Raw genomic sequence first — 18,965 nt, forward strand, 5'->3', positions numbered from 1 at the left:
TAGAACCTTCTAAGAAGGTCGTAGTCTAACTTAAGCATTTCATATTCGTCACGAAGCTCTTCATGATCGTGACAAATCTGATCGTATAAACCTCTTAAATATTTTCTTTCCTCGTAATTTGTGTCCTTAACTTCAAAGCNATTGTAGTAGTTACATGTTATAGTTGGTTACTACCTGTTTACTTCTTTTGCCTACATATGCCTGAATAGACCTAGTGGGTGAGTCGGCGAGGTCGGCGGCCGAACCCACTGGAAACTTTCAATAGTTCTCACACCACTAACTATACAGGTTCCAGTGCAAGCGGTGTGGCCGAGGACCGTGGCAAGAGCCCCGCAGCCTAGCTAGCTGACACCAGAGTATAGCAGTTTACCATTTTGGTTTTCATGTTACACATTTTGATGTATAGAGATATGTAAATGAATGTATTTAAGAGAATGTAAATAACTAAATGTTTCAGTTATTCAGTTTCATACAGTTCAGTTCAAAGTTTTAAATTACAGTGAATTTCATGTATAGCTAGATTACTATCACTTGGAATTGTTGCTTGTCCTCGTGCAAGCCATGTATATTGAAATGTTATCCTGGGAATTGTTTATTTTTTTTATACATGTACTCGTTGTTGTTGAGCCTTGGGCGGACAGAGGAGGTTCTGTTCGTTCGGCGTCTGTGTACGGGCCCGGATCGACCAAATTGGCGATAGCGGGACGTGACAATCCTCTTGGGTACGATTAGCATTCGAAGATGGTGCGCCCCAACTTGTAATGACTTCTATGATTCGGCTACTTCTTGGAATTTCAACATCGACGTAAGAGCAAAATCTCAAATCTGCATCTAATGTCATTCCGTACCTTGGAGGTTGGAGTGAAAATTTAGCGCAGATCTTGCGGAGTAAACGGCGAAAATTAATGTCAATGCTAATAGACGCCGCCATTGCTGCAGTCAAATGAAAGATAAGGGAAAGTACAGTTCATCACTCCAGAAAGGAGGAGTGAAAGAAAATCCTAAGGATTGGGGTAAAAATTTGGAGCCGACTAATATTAATCTACTGCCGACTAATATTAATCTACCATAACAATTTGAACCTATTAATCATTTTCATAAAATTTATTTAAGAATAACAGAAAATCAATACTCGCATTTAAATATTTATTTAAGGCTTATTCTTGAAGACTAAATTACCAATAATTCTAGAAAAAAATTAACAGTTAGAAATTCTATGTTGATCAGAAAGATACAATTCATGGAAAATAAAAATACTAACCTAAAACCCTACCAAGAAGGAAACGTCCAGATCTTGTAACTGCGAGCGTCGGTTACTGGGAATAAAACAATATGATTATTATTATATTATATAAGAAAGAAAATTTGATCTGAATACAAAACCCTACCGTGCAGGAAACGTCCAGATATTATAAATATGAGCGCCGATTCTTGGGGATAAAACAATAAGATTATTATTATTATTATCATATTATATAAGAAAAAGAAAGATTTAATCTGAATACCTAAATTTCATATTTCTTACCGTTCAAATTTCGGGATAATAGCATAAGATGCTGGTTTCGATGCAAGGCATGGATGGATTTTATAGGCAAAGATCGGCCAGGGTAGAGGACAGAATCCATCTGAAACGGTGGTAAATGTTTTAGCACGATCCCATCGATCCCGTCTGAAACGGAAATAGGGTAGAAGAAGAATCAAGGTCGTGACTGTAACGGACATGAGAAAAACATGAGAATCAATGTCGTGAGGAGGCGGAGCGACTTACGGTTTCGAGCGGAGAAGAAGGAAGCGGTGAGAAGAATCACGATCGTGAGGAGGCGGAGCGACTTAGGTTTCGAGCGGAGAAGAAGGAAGCAGTGAGAAGAATCACGATCATAAGGCGGCGGTCGGTTTGAGAAGTTTAGATAGTGAATGGTTCGGTTCGGTTCGGTTCGGTTTAGAGAGAGTCAGTTAATTGGTATTGGTTTGGTTTGAGAAGTTTAGATAGTGAATGGTTTGGTTCGGTTTAGAGAGAGTCAGTTAATTCGTTCGGTTCAGATTTTTGGAGACAACTGTTCTCCGGTTCAGTTTTAATTGGTTCGGTTTTCATACACAACAAAATACAACAGTTCTTCGGTTCAGTTGGTTCAGATTTAATTGGTTTGGTTCAAGTGCTAATTTAGAGAATTGGTTTGGCTCAAGGTTTTTAGTCTATCTAATATAACCTATAATCTGAAGTCGGTTCAGATTTAATTGGTTTGGTTCAAGTGCTAATTTAGAGAATTGGTTTGGCTCAAGGTTTTTAGTCTATCTAATAACCTATAATCTAAGAATGAAGGGTTTCTTGCCACGTGGCAAGAAACATTGTGAATTCATAATGAAAGCACAATCTTTCTTGCCACGTGGCAAGAAATCCTTCATCCTTTCACCTTCCTTTCACAATATTTTCATCCCTTTATCCTCATTAAAATCCTCATAAATCCTCACAATATGTCTTAGATATAGGGTTTAAGAACCACTTTAAAGCATTTCTAGATTTCATATAAGTGCACATCCTATTTCTACAATAAACCTACTGTAACCAACATATACCGCAAGGATCCAAGTGGCTAGAGACCAAGTGTATGTACAGTCAAACTACAGTAACCTCATTGTGTGTAGCATACCAAACTCCTAAAGTTGTGAAATTTTGGTGGAAACTAGCTTAAAAGGCTATTAAATATGTTCCAGCGAAGTTTGGAGAGCATTTGGGTGTTTTCGGAGCAAATTAGACTTGAAAACGAGCTCCAAAAGCTGAAATTTGCATAAGTTGCAGAATTTGTACTGAGTACCGGTGATGGAAAACTGGGTACCGGTACTAGACTGGCCTGGTACCGGTACGCAAGCCCGAGTACCAGTACGCAGCCTCCCAGAACACTGTTTTGAAAGGCAAAAGTGTAATTTCAGTTGGGGGCTTATATAAGGGAGCCCCCAGCCCCTTCCCTCAGCACAGAACGCACACACACACCCACGCATACGCAGGGAGGGAGAGAGAGGAGCTTGTTTCTCTCTCGTTCTTCTTCCTTTTCTTCGACTCGGAGATCGCGGTGGAGATCGATCTCGGGAACGCGTGGAGAGCGATAGATCGAGCTCTCGGGCGCTTGGTGGAGCGGCGTGCTTTCGACTCGGCGTTTGCATTTTGGTAAGTGTTGGGATTTTTGGTTAAATCCTTCATGAATGGTGTTTTGTAGATCCCTAGAGTATTCTAAGCTTGTTCTCCATGGATTTTTAGATGTATTTGGAGAAATGAGAAACCTAGGATTATGAATTACGGATTTTAGGGTTTGAACTAGGGTTTTGGATTTAAACCTTCTAAATGGATTTCTAGCAAACCTTAGACTAATCTAAACTACAAATGGTGAAGATTAGCAAGTGGATTAGGGTTTTGCCATAAAGTTTGGAAAACTCTAGGTTAAAAAAGGGGTTTCTTGGTGGAGGGTTTTAAAAATGTTTTAACCATTTGGAACCTTAATTGAGGGTTAGGAAATTATGTGTGGTCACTTGATTTCAAAAGCAAAGATTGTTTAGTGGTTCAAAAACGGTAACGAAGGATTTCTCGTATAGGGCAAGGAAGGCTTAGGGGAAAGCTTGGAAGTCCAAGTGGTTCGCCCGATTGCAAGTGACTACAAGCAATCGGAAAGCATAGTGAGGTAGGTTGTGCTTCACCGAAGTGACTAGGTCGCTTCCATGTCAAAGTGGAGTATGATTTCCTTGTTGATGCATACATTACATAGTGGTAGTTAATTGCTAGATGAATGCATGAAATGGATGTTATATGAATGCATGAGATGCTATGTAAATGACTGCCATTGGATGAAAATATATGCTAGTTGATAAATGCATGTTGGCATAATATAGAATATGCTAGATGGTATATTAATGTTAACATTGTGAGCATATGCTAGATGACATTTGCATGTGGACGTATTGTGAATATATGTTGAATTCATGTAAATGTTGACATCGTGGATTATGTTAGATGAATATGTATGTTAACATATTATAGCATTTGCTAAATGGATGTTGGTACTATGAGAATATGTTAGAAAGTATATGCATGTGAAAATGTGAACATTATGGCAACAGAAATGGCATTGACATAACAATGAGAATATAGAGACATTGTGACATTGTGGCATTAGCTAGAGACATCATGACATTGTGGCATTAGCTAGAGACATTGTGACGTTGTAGCATTAGCTAGAGACATTGTGACATTGTGGCATTAGTTAGGGACAATATGATTACTTAGTATACATAAGGATTGGAATTGGTGTCTATCCCGGCTTGATTACCACTAGTTGGTAGGGTTTCCTTGGCTTGGAGGATTGGATCATGCTCACATGCATCAATGTGGAAAAAATGACCACGCCCCTGTGCCATGGTGAGTTGAAATGATTCAAATAAGAATTCTAATTCCATATATTTACTAATGTGAAATCAAATTAATAGGTATAAGTTGAAAGTGATTGTTGATGACGATACTAGCGATGCAAATTTCACTATTTTTGGAAGAATTGCTCAAGATTTGATACGCGTGCCTGCTCAACATCTTGCTACTGCCGATGATTCTGATCGATACACTCTCCCTCCCGTATCAAAAATATACTTGGCAAAAAATATATTTTCCAAGTTGTAGTTGATTCTCATAAGTTGGACATAGGCACTAGATCATTTAAAGTTATTAAATGTTTCTCGAGCAAAATTGCAACCAAGATTGAAAAGCAAACATACGAAAAGGATAGCCATGAAATCAATGAGCAATTAACTTTTAACTGTTAGAAAATTGCGTACAGTAAAAACGCAGCGGAAAAATAAATCAAACAAATTTGATTTTTGAAAACTCTCGAGATCCAATCCCAAAAACCACGCAATTAGGATCCCTCATGTTCTTTAAGATTAAAGGAGAAAAGTAAGATCGAATCTTTACCTTATTCGCGGATAAATCTTCACCTCAATTTGATAATCGTGGAATTCGGTTCTCTTGAAGCCGCACACGCGTCCGGCCTCTATAGGTATCCACACGAGGTTCTTGATTTGATCGATGTCCTCACCGGGGTGCTAGCTCCCTTGCAAAAGGACATCTTTTTTGCTAGAAGATGGAAGAGAAANAAAAAGAAATCAAACAAATTTGATTTTTGAAAACTTTCGAGATCCAATCTTAAAATCCACGCAATTAGGATCCCTCATGTTCTTTAAGATTAAAGAAGAAAAAACAAGATCGAATCTTTACCTTTTTCGCGGATAGATCTTCCCCTCAATATGATGATCGTGTAATTCGGTTCTCTTGAAGCCGCACACGCGTCCGACCTCTATAGGTATCCACACGAGGTTCTATATGTCCTCACCGGGGTGCTAGCTTCCTTGCAAAAGGACGTCTTTCTTGCTAGAAGATGGAAGAGAGAAGAGAGGATGGATTACAGCTAGGGTTTTCTAAAAACTCCCGTATATTATATATAGGAATATAATCCTATTCCTAATAATATAATGACAATTAAGGATAAGAATAAATCTAGATTTAAATTTATCTTTTCCTTAATTGGTTAGATCGATCAAATCCTAATTTGATTCGACTTGAATTTTATATTAATTTGATCTTATCAAATTAATAATGCAACATTTGCACATAAATCCTCTTATAATTTACTAACTATTAGTATGTCCTCTCTTGTAACATTTACACTTTAATACCACTAATTTGTAATAATTACAAATTAGTCTAATTATCAACATATTGACAATTAGGTCCTCCGACGATTCAATAATCGCGGTCTAGCTATCCGATCAATCACAACCTCTTATGTGTGTGACCCCATAGGTTCTATTCTATTTGGTAGTGAGATATATTTTGATCACTATCAACAATATCACTAAAACTCCTTTCAATGGATCAGAACAATTCCAACTCAGCCCAATGAGAATTATTGATCATCTAGATAATTCTCATGAGTCTCACAATCCACCAGTGACGCCTAGCAGCATGTAGTGGCATTCCAGTAGAATAGAATACTGAACCTCTTGGTGTAGTTACCGTGTGATACAATCCTTCTATCATGAGTCCCGACTAGACGGAGGTTATGGAATAACTCGTCAAACCCCATCGTCTGTCATATGTTAAATTTATTCGACTCGAGTTTCTAATATCGGAAATCCTTTTCCGCTATTTATTCTGCCCTGGCCAAGGTCTTCTAAACTCGGTCTCATAAATCACATAGGACTAACACTCCTATCTACCAAGGGAGATAGATTCCATCTAAGTGCGCATCCTATTCCTATAATAAACTTACTGCAGCCAACATGCACCGCAAGGACCCGAATGGCTAGGGACCAAGTGTATGTACAGTCAAACTACAGTAACCTTATTGTGAATAGCCGAGGCACCGCAGGTCAAAGGACCAGTCACACTACTGCAACATTAAGTAAGTCACTGACGAGTGAGTAGACATCCAAGTGACTTCTCGCGTTGGTCACGCTCAGTACCCTTGTTCTCCAACAACCACCTGCATATTCGCTTTAGTGTCCCCACATTATCGACTTGAGACTCGTCTACCCAGAAAGGGAAATGACCTATGCACCAATCTCACCGGATCAATCATCGTCCCTGTGATGATCCATTGATCGGGAGCATTTAGAAATTAACCACCAATGACACATGTCTCAAATTCGCAACACTTGAGAATATATGTCATCATCTTATTAATTCCTTGGACGATTCATGGACACATATACAACATGAATGAAAATAAAAATCTAAAGTTATTCATAATATTTAAAAGTCAAATACAAATTTATATCCTAGAAAGAATATATGTGACGGCCTGGTTGGCTTCTAGGGCATACATCTAACATTAACTCCTTTGAAAGATTCTCACATTGACCTGTCTGGAAAAATATCTCCGCAAGTGATGAGCAACTCAAGGTATTGTTTTCCTCTTTCCTTGTGATTATTCGACATGTAGAATTATTATTATTATTATTTTTTGGTTTAACAAAATGAAAAAAAATTACCAGGTTTCTTGAAGAAAAAACAGAATTCACTTCTACTGTAGATCAGCCATGCAGAAAGCGTCTTAGGTAATTCCACTACAACTTCAATAAATTCTTTATAATTATTTACCAATTAAACTGATTTTTTTTTTTTAATGTTGACTTCATAGATTTGCAGAAGATGATGGCCTGAGCAATAGCAAGAGCGAACCATGACGATATAATCAAATTATTCTACTTATTACTTATGCATCTTTTCAGATTTTTGTCATTAATGAATAGACATCTATTTTGTTATGTTCTTAGATATGACCGAATCTCATAGATTTGCAGAAGATGATGGCCTGAGCAATAGCAAGAGCGAACCATGACGATATAATCAAATTATTCTACTTATTACTTATGCATCTTTTCAGATTTTTGTCATTAATGAATAGACATCTATTTTGTTATGTTCTTAGATATGACCGAATCTCATAGATTTGCAGAAGATGATGGCCTGAGCAATAGCAAGAGCGAACCATGACGATATAATCAAATTATTCTACTTATTACTTATGCATCTTTTCAGATTTTTGTCATTAATGAATAGACATCTATTTTGTTATGTTCTTAGATATGACCGAATCTCATAGATTTGCAGAAGATGATGGCCGGAGCAATAGCAAGAGCGAACCATGACGATATAATCAAATTATTCTACTTATTACTTATGCATCTTTTCAGATTTTTGTCATTAATAAATAGACATCTATTTTGTTATGTTCTCAGACTTGACCGAATCTTTAATATTAAAAAATTTATACAAATAGTTTTTTTTGTTTAATATTTTTTATTCGTCCGCCGCGAAGCGCTGGTCCTTAGCTAGTGAGGTATAATAAGAGAAGAAACCAAACTATTAAGTTGGTTTGAAAAAGGTATAATTGAGAGGTACGAGATAAATTGGATAAACTTATAACCAGTGACATAATAGCATTGTGGCATCTTATTATATTTGAGGCATTATAGCTTTAATTCAAGTTATTGCATTTCTATTATAGAAATAAATATTGTTTATTATTATTATTATTATTATTATTATTATTACCTCCTTTAGACTGAGTGTAGAGCACCACTTTTAAGGGTTGCACCTACTGGAAACTTACTCAAGTTTTCACAATTTATGGTTTGTTGTTGAAAGTTGTTGCGTACAGTACTTTGGTCAAACTCATGACGCTCATGGTACAACTAGTTTTGTAGGAAAGAATTAAAAGTAAAAACAAACATTGGATGTGAAACTCTAAAGCGTGAGTTCCGACATTAAGCGTGGGCATGCAAAGTACTTTAGAGTGGGCTCCAATGGAGTCTTGCGGTTTCGGGGTAAATTATGTGTGCCTAATAACCTAGAGATCCAGAAGGAGATCTTGAGAGAAGCGTACCTCTCTCCATACACAATACACCTATGTGGTACTAAAAACGTACGAGAATTTAAAAATACATTTAGCTTCTAACAATTATCTTCTTTTCGAGATCCCATAATCTATAGCCAAATTCCTTATCGGCATAACCCACAAAAGTACATGGTAAAAGCTTCGCATCTAACTTTGACCTTTCCTCCTTTGGAACATGCATATAAACCTTACATCCAAACACCTTTCGATGAGAATAAAAAATATTTTCTTGAGTCCATACCCTTTCCGGAATATCACCATCCAAATGGATTGAAGGAGATCAATTGATCAAGTAAACCGCCGTTCGAACCGCTTCCCCCCAAATTGTCTTGGGCAATTTAGACATAGAAAGCATACTTCAAACCTTTTCAACAATAGTTCAATTCATCCTTTCTGCTACTCCATTATGTTGCGGTGTGCGTGGAACAGTTCTTTTGATGTTGAATGCTATACTTGTTGCAATAGGAAGCAAATTCTTTAGAGATATATTTTCCTCCATTATCGGTCCGAAGACACTTCAAAAGCTTCCCTGTCTCCCACTCCACCTTGGCATGAAATATTTAAAAATAATTAAAAACTTGATCCTTGGACCTCAAGAAATAAACCCAAACTTTTCTAGAAGCATCATCAATGAAAGTAAGAAAATAAACATTTCCACCAAGAGATTTGACCTCAATAGGTCCACATACATCGGAATAGACAAGTCTAAAAGATCTCTACTTTTCTTTGAGATAGAATTTGCAAAAGAAACTCTATAGTGCTTTCCAAATAAGCAATGTTCACATGGTTTAGAAAATGCATCTTTGAAGAGAGGAAGAATTTGTTTCCTTGCTAAAATTTGCATTCCTTTTTCACTCATGTGCCCAAGCCTTCTATGCCACAAATCTGGCCCCGAATCATCCATAGCCGCAATAACACTTCCATCTATATGTGCACTTGTTCTATACAAAGAACAACACTTCTTGCCTCTTGCCAACACAAGTGATCTTTTAGTAAGCTTCTAAGCACCATCACCAAAATATGAGACATAGCCTTTATCATCCAAGCATTTTGGAGAAATAAGATTAAGACAAAGATCCGGTACATGTCGAACATCTCGAAGGATAAGCTTTACACCCATATTGGTCTTGATACAAATATTTTCCATCCCCACAATATAAGAAGATTCACTATTACCCATCTTCACTTGTCCAAAATCTCCGGCTTTGGACAATGAGAAGAAGTGCTTGTGAGGAGTTGCATGAAAGGATGCACCCGTATCAATAACCCAGTCAACATTTGAAGAAGAAGATGCAACATTTATACATTCATGACTACATGTACCCATAATAGCAACATCACTATTAAGAGTTACAATAGCTCATTGCTTTCCCTCTTCTTTGGACTTTGCTTCTTCCTTCACTTTGCCCTCTTTTAAATCCTTTTTATATGTCCAACATACTTTTTTCATATGGCATTTTCTCTTGCAATAGTAGCATATTATACCTTTCTTTGGTTTTGACTTACTTCTTGATTTGCATCGATCACCATAATCACGGCCCTTTGACCTTCCTCGATTCTCCGAAACAAGAGCTTGCGATGTAGATGTATCAGAGGCTTTCCTTCTTATTCTTCATTTAACAAACAACTTGTGACATAATTCATAGAGACAATTCCATCCGGTGCCGAGTTACTAAGTGAAACTACCAATGTCTCCCATGAGTCCGGTAGAGAGCTTAACAACAACAATGCTTAAAGTTCATTATCAAGCACCATCTTCATTGAAGTGAGTTGGTTCACTTTGCTTTGAACCTCATTCAAGTGCTCCAATATTGGAGTTCCATCCTTGTACTTTAAATTCACCAATTTTCGAATAAGAAATGTCTTATTTCTGGCTGTTTTTCTTTCATATAGCTCATGGAGTTTTTTTCACAAACACTTGGCGGACGTCTCATTTGCCACCAAATGAAACACAACATCATAAAGCCCTTGATGAATAGTGGCCACCGTTACTCGATCTAGTTTCTTCCACTCTTCCTCGGACATATACTCTGGTTTACTACTTTCAAGTGGTGTGTACAAATCTTTGCAAAAGAGAAGATCCTCCATTCTTGATTTTCAAATAGCCCAATTATTGTTCCCATTGAGTGACACCATTCTACTAGAGGTACCCGACTTCATCTTGATCTATGCACAAACCAAAAGAACTTAGCTCTGATACCACTTGTTGGGAGAAGAAAGAGATCTAAATTCTCTCACTATGCAAGATCAAATGGAAATAACCTAAAGTAGATTAATTTCAATCATACTACACTACAAAGAGAGCAATAATAAAGCAAATATAAACCAACAAAAAAATTAAACACCAAATTTACGTGGAAACTCTAGAAAGGGAAAAACCATGGGGTCACCTCCAAACAACTCCACTATATGAAATGGGATGAATACAATTCCTCTCTAGTTACTACTATAGACATGGATTACAAGAATTAAAGCTATTGCTTCAATTAAAGAAAAATATTGGAAAGATCTCACCACCAATGTTGCTTGTGAAACACCTCCCAAGAGAACCTCCTGACAAGGTAATCGGGCTCCTTCGGCTTCCCCACGAACCCGGCTTCAAAAGTTTTTTAAGAAGCCTAACAATGGTGGCCTTCAATAGCTTCTTCTTATCTACCCCTTTTTCTCCTCTTTCTTTTTACAAGAAAAAAATAGAGAACCTTTTTTTTTTTTTTTTTTCTTTTCTATCTCTCGTCCCTAGCCCTTACCTCTTAAGTCACATGAATAAGTAGAGAATAAATCTTGGCCCAACTATTTAACCCATGAGCCCAAATAGCTCTAACATAACCCAACAAAATGGATCCAACAAAATATGTGCAATTTTGCACATAACTCCCTCGTGAGGAGGGACACCACAACAAAAGGAATGGTAAATATTTTGCGGCCAACTATTGTAATTTGTAAACTAATATTATATATCTACTTGTACTCATAGACAATGTTGCACCAGTTCTCCATTGCACCACACAAACATAACTCGTAGTTTATGATGCACAAATTCTCTATTGCGTTGTACATGGTGCACATGATCCATTTTTAGTTGGCCATCGAATTGCCGCCTTTGATTGAGATCAATCAAACCTTCCCTTCTAAATAAATCTATAGCAAAAAAATATACTCCCCCCACGAAACCTACTTCCCTGTATGGTTCAACAGGAGGAGAATGTTGAGATTGGCTGTCTTACCTCAGAACAAAACCAATACCGCCGAGCTAACACCGATAGCTATCCATGCGCCTTTCCTCTTTTTTCTTTTTTTTCACCCCTTTTCTTTTTAACTTCTTCAGAAGAATCCATGAAAGCAAGTAGGCAAGCAAACACACACCAGAGGAAAGAAAAAGGTAACACAGATCCGACATACGTACAAACATCGAGTACATATACAAGCGTGCCAACGGCAATGAAGCATGCGAGTTCATCTGATCACTGTTACATATACAGACAATTAGAACAAGTGAATTCTCATTCCTCAGCCTGAGTTACGAAATGTAAGCTTTAATGAGATCAGAAAACTTGTAGACTTCGCAGGTTCTAGGACAAGTGATTTTGCCTTCATTTTTATGGGCCATCTCTTCCAAAGCCTGCCAAACAAGTACCGCCAATTGAAGAATCTGTCAGAGATTCGTACAAAAAAAGAGTACCCAAAAACAATTCTTTTGTGTACCTTGGTGCCGTACACATAGCCATTTGGTAACACAAGCGGCGGGTTTTCGGTGTCCATCGGCTCTTTCGTTATGTAGCAGACAAGCTTAGAATGGTTTTGTTTTGAGAATGGCAGTGGCTCCGCTAATTTCCGGAGACCCTCCTGTGACAGTGGGTCCTCCCTGGGACACTTATCTTCATAACACGATCTTGATCAGGTCAGGACATACAATAGCAATCGTAAATGGAAGAGAGAACCAAAAAACAAAATTTTTTTTTTTTTAAAAAAAACTATATACTATATAGCCTTAATAACACTTTTTCAAAGGTAAGGATACGGAGTCTTGAGGGCCAACAAGCCGGCTTGCAGGTAGATATTCAGCAAAGGTTGAAGAGTCATGCCAAACAATCTACAGAATTCTTGTTTGAACTGCTCCACTAGGTTGTCCCACTGTCTTGACTCAAAGAGAACCTGAAAAAAAATTATCATATGGAGGATTCACCAGTTAAATTATAGTCACATGACTTACAAGAGGCAGCAACAACAGTGCAAAAGATGGTGCAAGTATTTCCTTGTGCATGGACAATTTAGAAAGACTAGAACATATTTTAGTTATCCATCAAAGTATTCCAAGATCATACAGTTGTTGGTATACTAGTTAGATGCTTCAAACATTCTCCACCCAAAAAGAACCTCAAAACCCACACCAAAAGTAGCACATTTTCTGCAAGTAAAAGATTCTCCGAGCAATTCCAATGGTAGACGCTTATATTCTTAAGAAGCTCCGAGTCCATAAGAAAATATACATTCTCAACTGGTAGCATAAGGAATCAAATGAAATTCAAGCAAACGAAAAAAAAAAAGGGTTTCTCATTGTTTATGAACATAATGACCGGCAAATCAGAAGTCTAGTAAAAAGCAATGCAACAGAAGACAGTTCCGGATAAGAGACATTAGAACAAAACTAAGGCTCTTTGTTATCACGTGTCGTAGGACAAAATAGTCCGGCAATCTGAAAGTCAAGGATAATTATTATATACTTCAAATGCAAAGGATGTAGCTCACCTTGTACTTGGGACAACTAGTAGTGCTTTTAAAAGCCAAGGTTGCTGTGAAATGTTGTAGTTCTTTCATATGGGTAACTCCCCAGGGAGCAAGAAATTTTCGCGCGTATGCTATGGCTCGCAAATAGTTGCTAGTTCTTACCAGCTCAATGAACTCTTGAAGCCTCAACTGAAACTCAAAGTTACTCTGCAGCAAATGACAAAAATGCAAGGATCAGTTTTCCAAACTTGGAGCAAAGTAATACTCCATAATGCAGGCACTTCACAAAGTAGCCATACACAAAAAATCTAAACATTGGTGCGCAAACCTGCACAAAGATTTGCCCGCAAAGAAATGGCATCTGCAGATGGTATGTCTTATGACTGGACAATCATTGGGCTCTCATAAACTATACAATGAACTTCATAATACTCTGTAAATGACACTGACTCGAAGGGGTGGGAAATTAAAAAGAAAAAAAAAAATCTATCCCGTGGAAGCTACAACATATCAAAGCTCTTCCGGCAGTTCCAAGATTGCAAAGATGGCGGACACTTACGAAGCAGTTGGATTGACACATCTACAATTCAACTGTAAGTCAAGTTTAGTAAGAGTAGAAACATTACTCCAGCCATCAACCACAATGGTGAGAGGAGATCCGCCGCCTAGCTATGGGCTACGTTTTGGATTCTTTCCAAAAAATACAGATTCAGGCCTTTTTTGAAGGTAAACTGTTTTTAAAGAATTGAGGCCGCAAGCTAAGTGGGAGATCTCTTCAGCATCCTTGTGATCACTGGTAGAACTAGCGTACCAACTCTTATCAAACTTGATTTATGGCTGAATTGCACCTATGTTAAACCAAATGTTTCCTAAATCAGAAGTACAGAAGCATGGAAATTAGCAACAAACTGATTGATTGAGTTTTGCGCTGCCAGGACCGAAGAACAGTAGCTTGGTTAGTGTTTTAAATTGAGAAACTATCTGATTAGAAAAAGAAAACGAAGGCAAAGACTCGAGTTGAATTTCAAGAAAGAAAACATCAGTGGGTGGATTATTTACCGCAGAAAACAACATCAACATATTCAGGAAATATCTAACAAAATATAAATCTTTAATAACTACATTGATTGGCAGACTGAATATGTGACCTTTAGATCAACACTGCAGTTTCGAGACTCCAACCAAAAGTTGAAATTTAATTATGAGTGCAAACCCAATGAACATCCCACAAGAAACTGGATAACCAAAAGACGGCTACTAAGGCATAGTATAGTTGCAGGGTATGTTTTCGTGATGTATAGAGACCGTGACATGTTTTGCAGATGGATATTGATCTCCTTCCCCAAGTAGATAAAACTAGAGGCCATTAGAAAAGGCAAATATACAAAAGAGTTCACTCCCAACAAATCTGGTGCTAGTGTACCAGAACAAAGCTGTATCACAACAACTCTAGTTCGGTCTTAAAATTGTTGAACTGAGCCTTCATGGTATACTCAAGTTTGTCCACATTAATTGCTTAACATTTACCAAAATGATTGTGTTGCAAAAAACTCCATACCTTCGATTTCTTCAACCTCGATTTGTTTTCCGCACACCAGGCCAGAGCAAGAGCTACCTCTTTATTCTGAAGAGAATCAATTACTCTTTTTGCATCAAGAAAGGCATCAAGATCTACAAGTTCCTGCAAATAAATAATTATGTTAATAAACATAAACAGGAAAAAGGAACTGCAAGCATGAGAGATTTCAAAAGAAAGAATAACTTATCAGAGGGATAGACAAGATAAAAACATTTTGTAGAAGTTGGAAGATCATTCAAACGAATGCATATTGCATAGAACAATGCAATTCGATAAGTTTATAATTGTCTAAAACAGCTAAGTTCAGCACTTTCAGGATCTGCCAATCCACAAGCCAGATCGATAAAATATTTTTCAATCTAATTGTCGGTTGAACCCAAGGATTTAAGTGCCCATCGGCATAGGCTGTATCCACAATGCCATATCATGCCAATAAGATATCAACACAATACAGTCCCCATGTCGATGATATGGCTCAAAACCCTCTATTCTTTAAATTAGTAAGTAATTTTCTCAAAAAAATTTAAAAGATTTGATAAAGATACATAATACATAGTTAGAATATTTTGTTGCTAAAGAAAAATAAATATTTCATGTCATTATATGTCGGCACACATATATTTTTTGTGACCGACATGCATCGGTACGGCCCAGCATGCACTGTGCCGACAAGTTTCCGACATGACCCGTGCCACGGCACTTAAATCCATGGTTGAACTTTTCAGACTAAGAGTATCCCAATATGAAGGATCACCTAATCCATAAAAGAATCTTGAATTACAAATAACTAATTTTCTTGTTTTTTGATCGAGCCGCTCAACAGAGAGGTATTAGAAAGAACCCAAGAACGAGAAAGAACACAAAAATGAATCAATCCGGCATTTAGAGAATCACAGTTGGAAAAAATAATTCAACATGGAGAACAATAAAGAACAATGCAAAAAATATTTGACGAGGACAGAAAAAAATCATTTTTCCTATACTGTCAAACAACAAAGCTTGATAGAAGACTTGCACAGAAATCAATATTAAGGCAACAATAGGCTCTGCAAAAAATTAATCCGCTTACATGCAACGAGATCCAAATCATTAGATAAAAGGGTCATCATATTTGTGACTAAGGGTGGCAATCTAGCTCGCTGTTCGCGAGCCAGCTCGTGTTCGTCTTGAAATGAGCTCGAGATCGAATCGCTCGTTTAATAAACGTGCCGAACACGAGCTAGGGTCAACTTGCTCGTGTTCGGCTCGATAACAGCTTGAATAAATATATTTTATATTTATAAATATATATAAATAAATTATTGGTTTTTAGCTTAACCTAAATATAAAGCCCAACCCAATTACAAAAAAGTCATTTATATGTAAAGTTTCAACTATTAGATCAAAGTCAAATGGGTAAGATCTTAAAAATTTATTTTCTATACGTATCCTACATAATTCTTTTAACTTGTTGTTCATGAGCCAGCTCATGTTCGGCTCGTTTATGAAACGAGCTGAACACGAGCCGGCCTCAGCTCGCTGGTGCGGCTTGTTAACACCCCCATTTGTGACAGAATTATTTGGCATCTGACTGAGACTAAAAGTGTTAATCTGTGCCTGCAAAGGGTCGATTACAACATCCTTGGATAATTAGGGTCTAGTCAGTGAGCCAACCGAGTCCACCCACGCTTAGATTCAAATAGAGGCATATTTCATTATACTTTCAAATTTTGGGAGTTTGGATGCCTAATTGAACTTAGTCCTTTAAATGAAGCTATTGCTTGCGAGAAAGTAGGAAATACAAGACCGGTGGGTTTTCTTCTGTATAGAGTTCTACTTGGATATGAACATGCAGATTAGTTTGATAAGGATTCTTTGGGTCATGGGATATTTCCATGATGTACAACTAGGGGTGGCAATCCAGCTCGCCGTTCGCGAGCCAGCTCATGTTCGGCTCGAAATGTGCTCGAGATCGAATCGCTCGTTTAGTAAACGAGCTGAGCACGAGCTGAAATTTTCAGCTCGCTCGTGTTCGGCTCGATAACAGCTCGAATACATATATTTTATATTTATATATATAAATTAATAATTATATATGCATATAATACAAATTTTTATTATTTGATTTTTAACCCAACCTAAATAAAAAGTCCAACTCAATTATAAAATGATTAATTTATATGTAAAATTTTAATCATTAGATCAAAGTCTAACGGATAAGATCTTATAAATTTATTTTCTATATATATTCTTTCTAATCCTATTAAATTCTTATTCATAAGTCAACTCGTATTCGGCTCGATACTTTGAGTCAGCTTGTGTTCGGCTCGTTGACACCCCTATGTACAACTCCTAAAGGCTCAAAAAGATGGAAGACTATAAGAAGAGGAAATAGTGTTTGTTGTCGTTTCCTTCTGATAAAATAAACATTCGATGAAACGTTTCCTCCTCTCTAGGACATAAAACCAAGGGTTTAAGTGCCGTGGCACGAGGTCGTGCCGGAAACTTGCCGGCACGGTGTGTGCCAGACCGCGCCGATGCGTCACAAAAAATACATGCGATCCGAGACACAATGGCATGAGAATATTTATTTTCTTTAGCAATAAAATATGCTAACTGTTTATTATATATCTTCATCAAATCTTTTGAATTTTATTGAAATAATTACTTACTAATTAAAAAACTAGAGGGTTTTGAGCTGTATTATTGGCACGGAGACTGTATCGTGCCGATATCTTGTTGGCACGATACGGCACGATGGATACAGCCTGTGCTGATTGACATTTAAATCCTTACATAAAACTATTATCCCTAGCTTCTCCGCAAACTGCTTCCTCCTCTTCTTATTTTCTCTATTTCTCCCTCGATCTTTCTCCTCTCAAATCTTCTTCTGTTTCATTTCTTGAGGGCACCGCACTGCAGAAGTTGATACATTTCTTGCCAAATTTGATTCTGCTACGTAAATTTACACAAGCTGCCGCAGATAATACTTCTATCGCGGCTGCCTTCACCACGAGATGATTGATGCCAAATGGAACTGTAGTTGAAATAACAGACGGGTACCTGAATGTTGTTAGACTCAGCGATATTCTTAGCGGTGTTGTAGAATGACATTCGCAGCATGTAATCGACGAGGATGCGCTTCAACCTGGTGTTGCTCCAGTCGGACACGTCCTGGGCGGTCGCCGCCGCACCCAAGTGGTCCAGTCGGGCCCGGCACCTCTGTTCCTGCAGGTTCTCAGTCCGGCCTCCTTCCTCCAACTGATAATCCAATAGACAGATAGATATATCAAGACAGGAGAGGAAGAAGAAAGGAGGGCAGGGAGGGGGGGGGAGAGGATAATCATTTACCTTGCGCTTGAGGCCCTGCAGGCGGGAGACGAGGGAGGTGAGGTGGGTGACGGCGTCCTCGCGGGACATAGAGTCGTCGACGGAGGCGCCCTCCACGCCGGAGAGGACGGCGGAGACCTCCTTCTCGGTGCACCGCTGGTTCGCCCTGATCGTCTTCCTGAAATGCTCCACGGGCACCCTCGCGAACTGCTGCTCCAGCTTAAGCGATTCCGCCACCCGCGCCATCCTCGCGGAAGCGGGCACCGCCGTCGCCGTCGCCGTCGCCGTCGCCGAGGCGGCCGCAGGAGGGGCGACGGCCGTATCGCCGTTGGCCGTCGGCGGCGGCGAATCTATCTCCATTTCCTTCGGACTCGAACAGACGGATGAATGATGGATATATAAACACCGGGCGGAGAGAGACGACTGCGGGGGCCGACTGAGATCGCGAGGGATCGAGAGAGAGAGAGAAAGAGAGAGGTGCCTTGCAGCTCTTGATCTCCCCCTCCTTACGACTCGCCTAGAGGATTTTGGGCCTCCGTAGGTTATGGACGTCCAGTTACAATTGAAAAAGGTCAAAATCTTTTGGGCCTAAATTCTCACTTTTCGCATAGGGGCCTGCTTTCAGCTCACGGCTTCAGCGTATTTATCGTTTTGTAAAGAAAAATCAAAGAAATTACGAATAATTAAGATTGCGCAAAAGCACACGCCCACCCTACCAAGTCCGTACGAACTAAAACAAACTTTTTGTAGGACAAGAAGCCGTGCAAACATAACTAAATAAATTTAACAATCTTGAGAAATTCACTTTGTCCTTAAAAAAACTTACTTCTTGTTTAATAGATTGATAAATGCTAGCCAACCATCCTAAAAGTACGTGCTGATAGGAAGGACACACTCATCACACTTAAGAGCTC

The 18,965-nt window shown here is 38.3% G+C and overlaps 1 protein-coding gene and 1 long non-coding RNA gene across 2 annotated transcripts; one reads left to right on the forward strand and one right to left on the reverse strand.

Moving 5' to 3' along the window:
* On the forward strand, nt 6,838–7,301 carry LOC109720229. The gene is made up of 3 exons (XR_002218887.1): nt 6,838–6,940; nt 7,033–7,095; nt 7,179–7,301. It is a non-coding gene; the product is annotated as an uncharacterized LOC109720229 (long non-coding RNA).
* On the reverse strand, nt 11,806–18,551 carry LOC109720545 (macrophage erythroblast attacher). The gene is made up of 7 exons (XM_020247746.1): nt 18,073–18,551; nt 17,785–17,982; nt 14,722–14,844; nt 13,185–13,370; nt 12,457–12,590; nt 12,141–12,327; nt 11,806–12,057 (listed from the first exon to the last, which is right to left on the reverse strand). The coding sequence occupies exons 1-7, from the start codon at nt 18,409–18,411 to the stop codon at nt 11,956–11,958; spliced, it is 1,269 nt and encodes a 422-aa protein (XP_020103335.1). The 5' UTR covers nt 18,412–18,551; the 3' UTR covers nt 11,806–11,955.

This window comes from Ananas comosus, linkage group 14, assembly GCF_001540865.1.
Source record: "Ananas comosus cultivar F153 linkage group 14, ASM154086v1, whole genome shotgun sequence".
NCBI classification, from domain to species: domain Eukaryota; kingdom Viridiplantae; phylum Streptophyta; class Magnoliopsida; order Poales; family Bromeliaceae; genus Ananas; species Ananas comosus.

Excerpts from the sequence above, each read along its gene's own strand:
- LOC109720545 (XM_020247746.1), bottom strand. The coding sequence starts at position 18,411 with ATGGAGATAGATTCGCCGCCGCCGACGGCCAACGGCGATACGGCCGTC. Across the intron at positions 17,983-18,072 it reads TGCAGGGCCTCAAGCGCAAG|TTGGAGGAAGGAGGCCGGAC; the intron begins GTAAATGATTAT and ends TTGGATTATCAG. Across the intron at positions 12,591-13,184 it reads CTAGTTGTCCCAAGTACAAG|GTTCTCTTTGAGTCAAGACA; the intron begins GTGAGCTACATC and ends ATTTTTTTTCAG.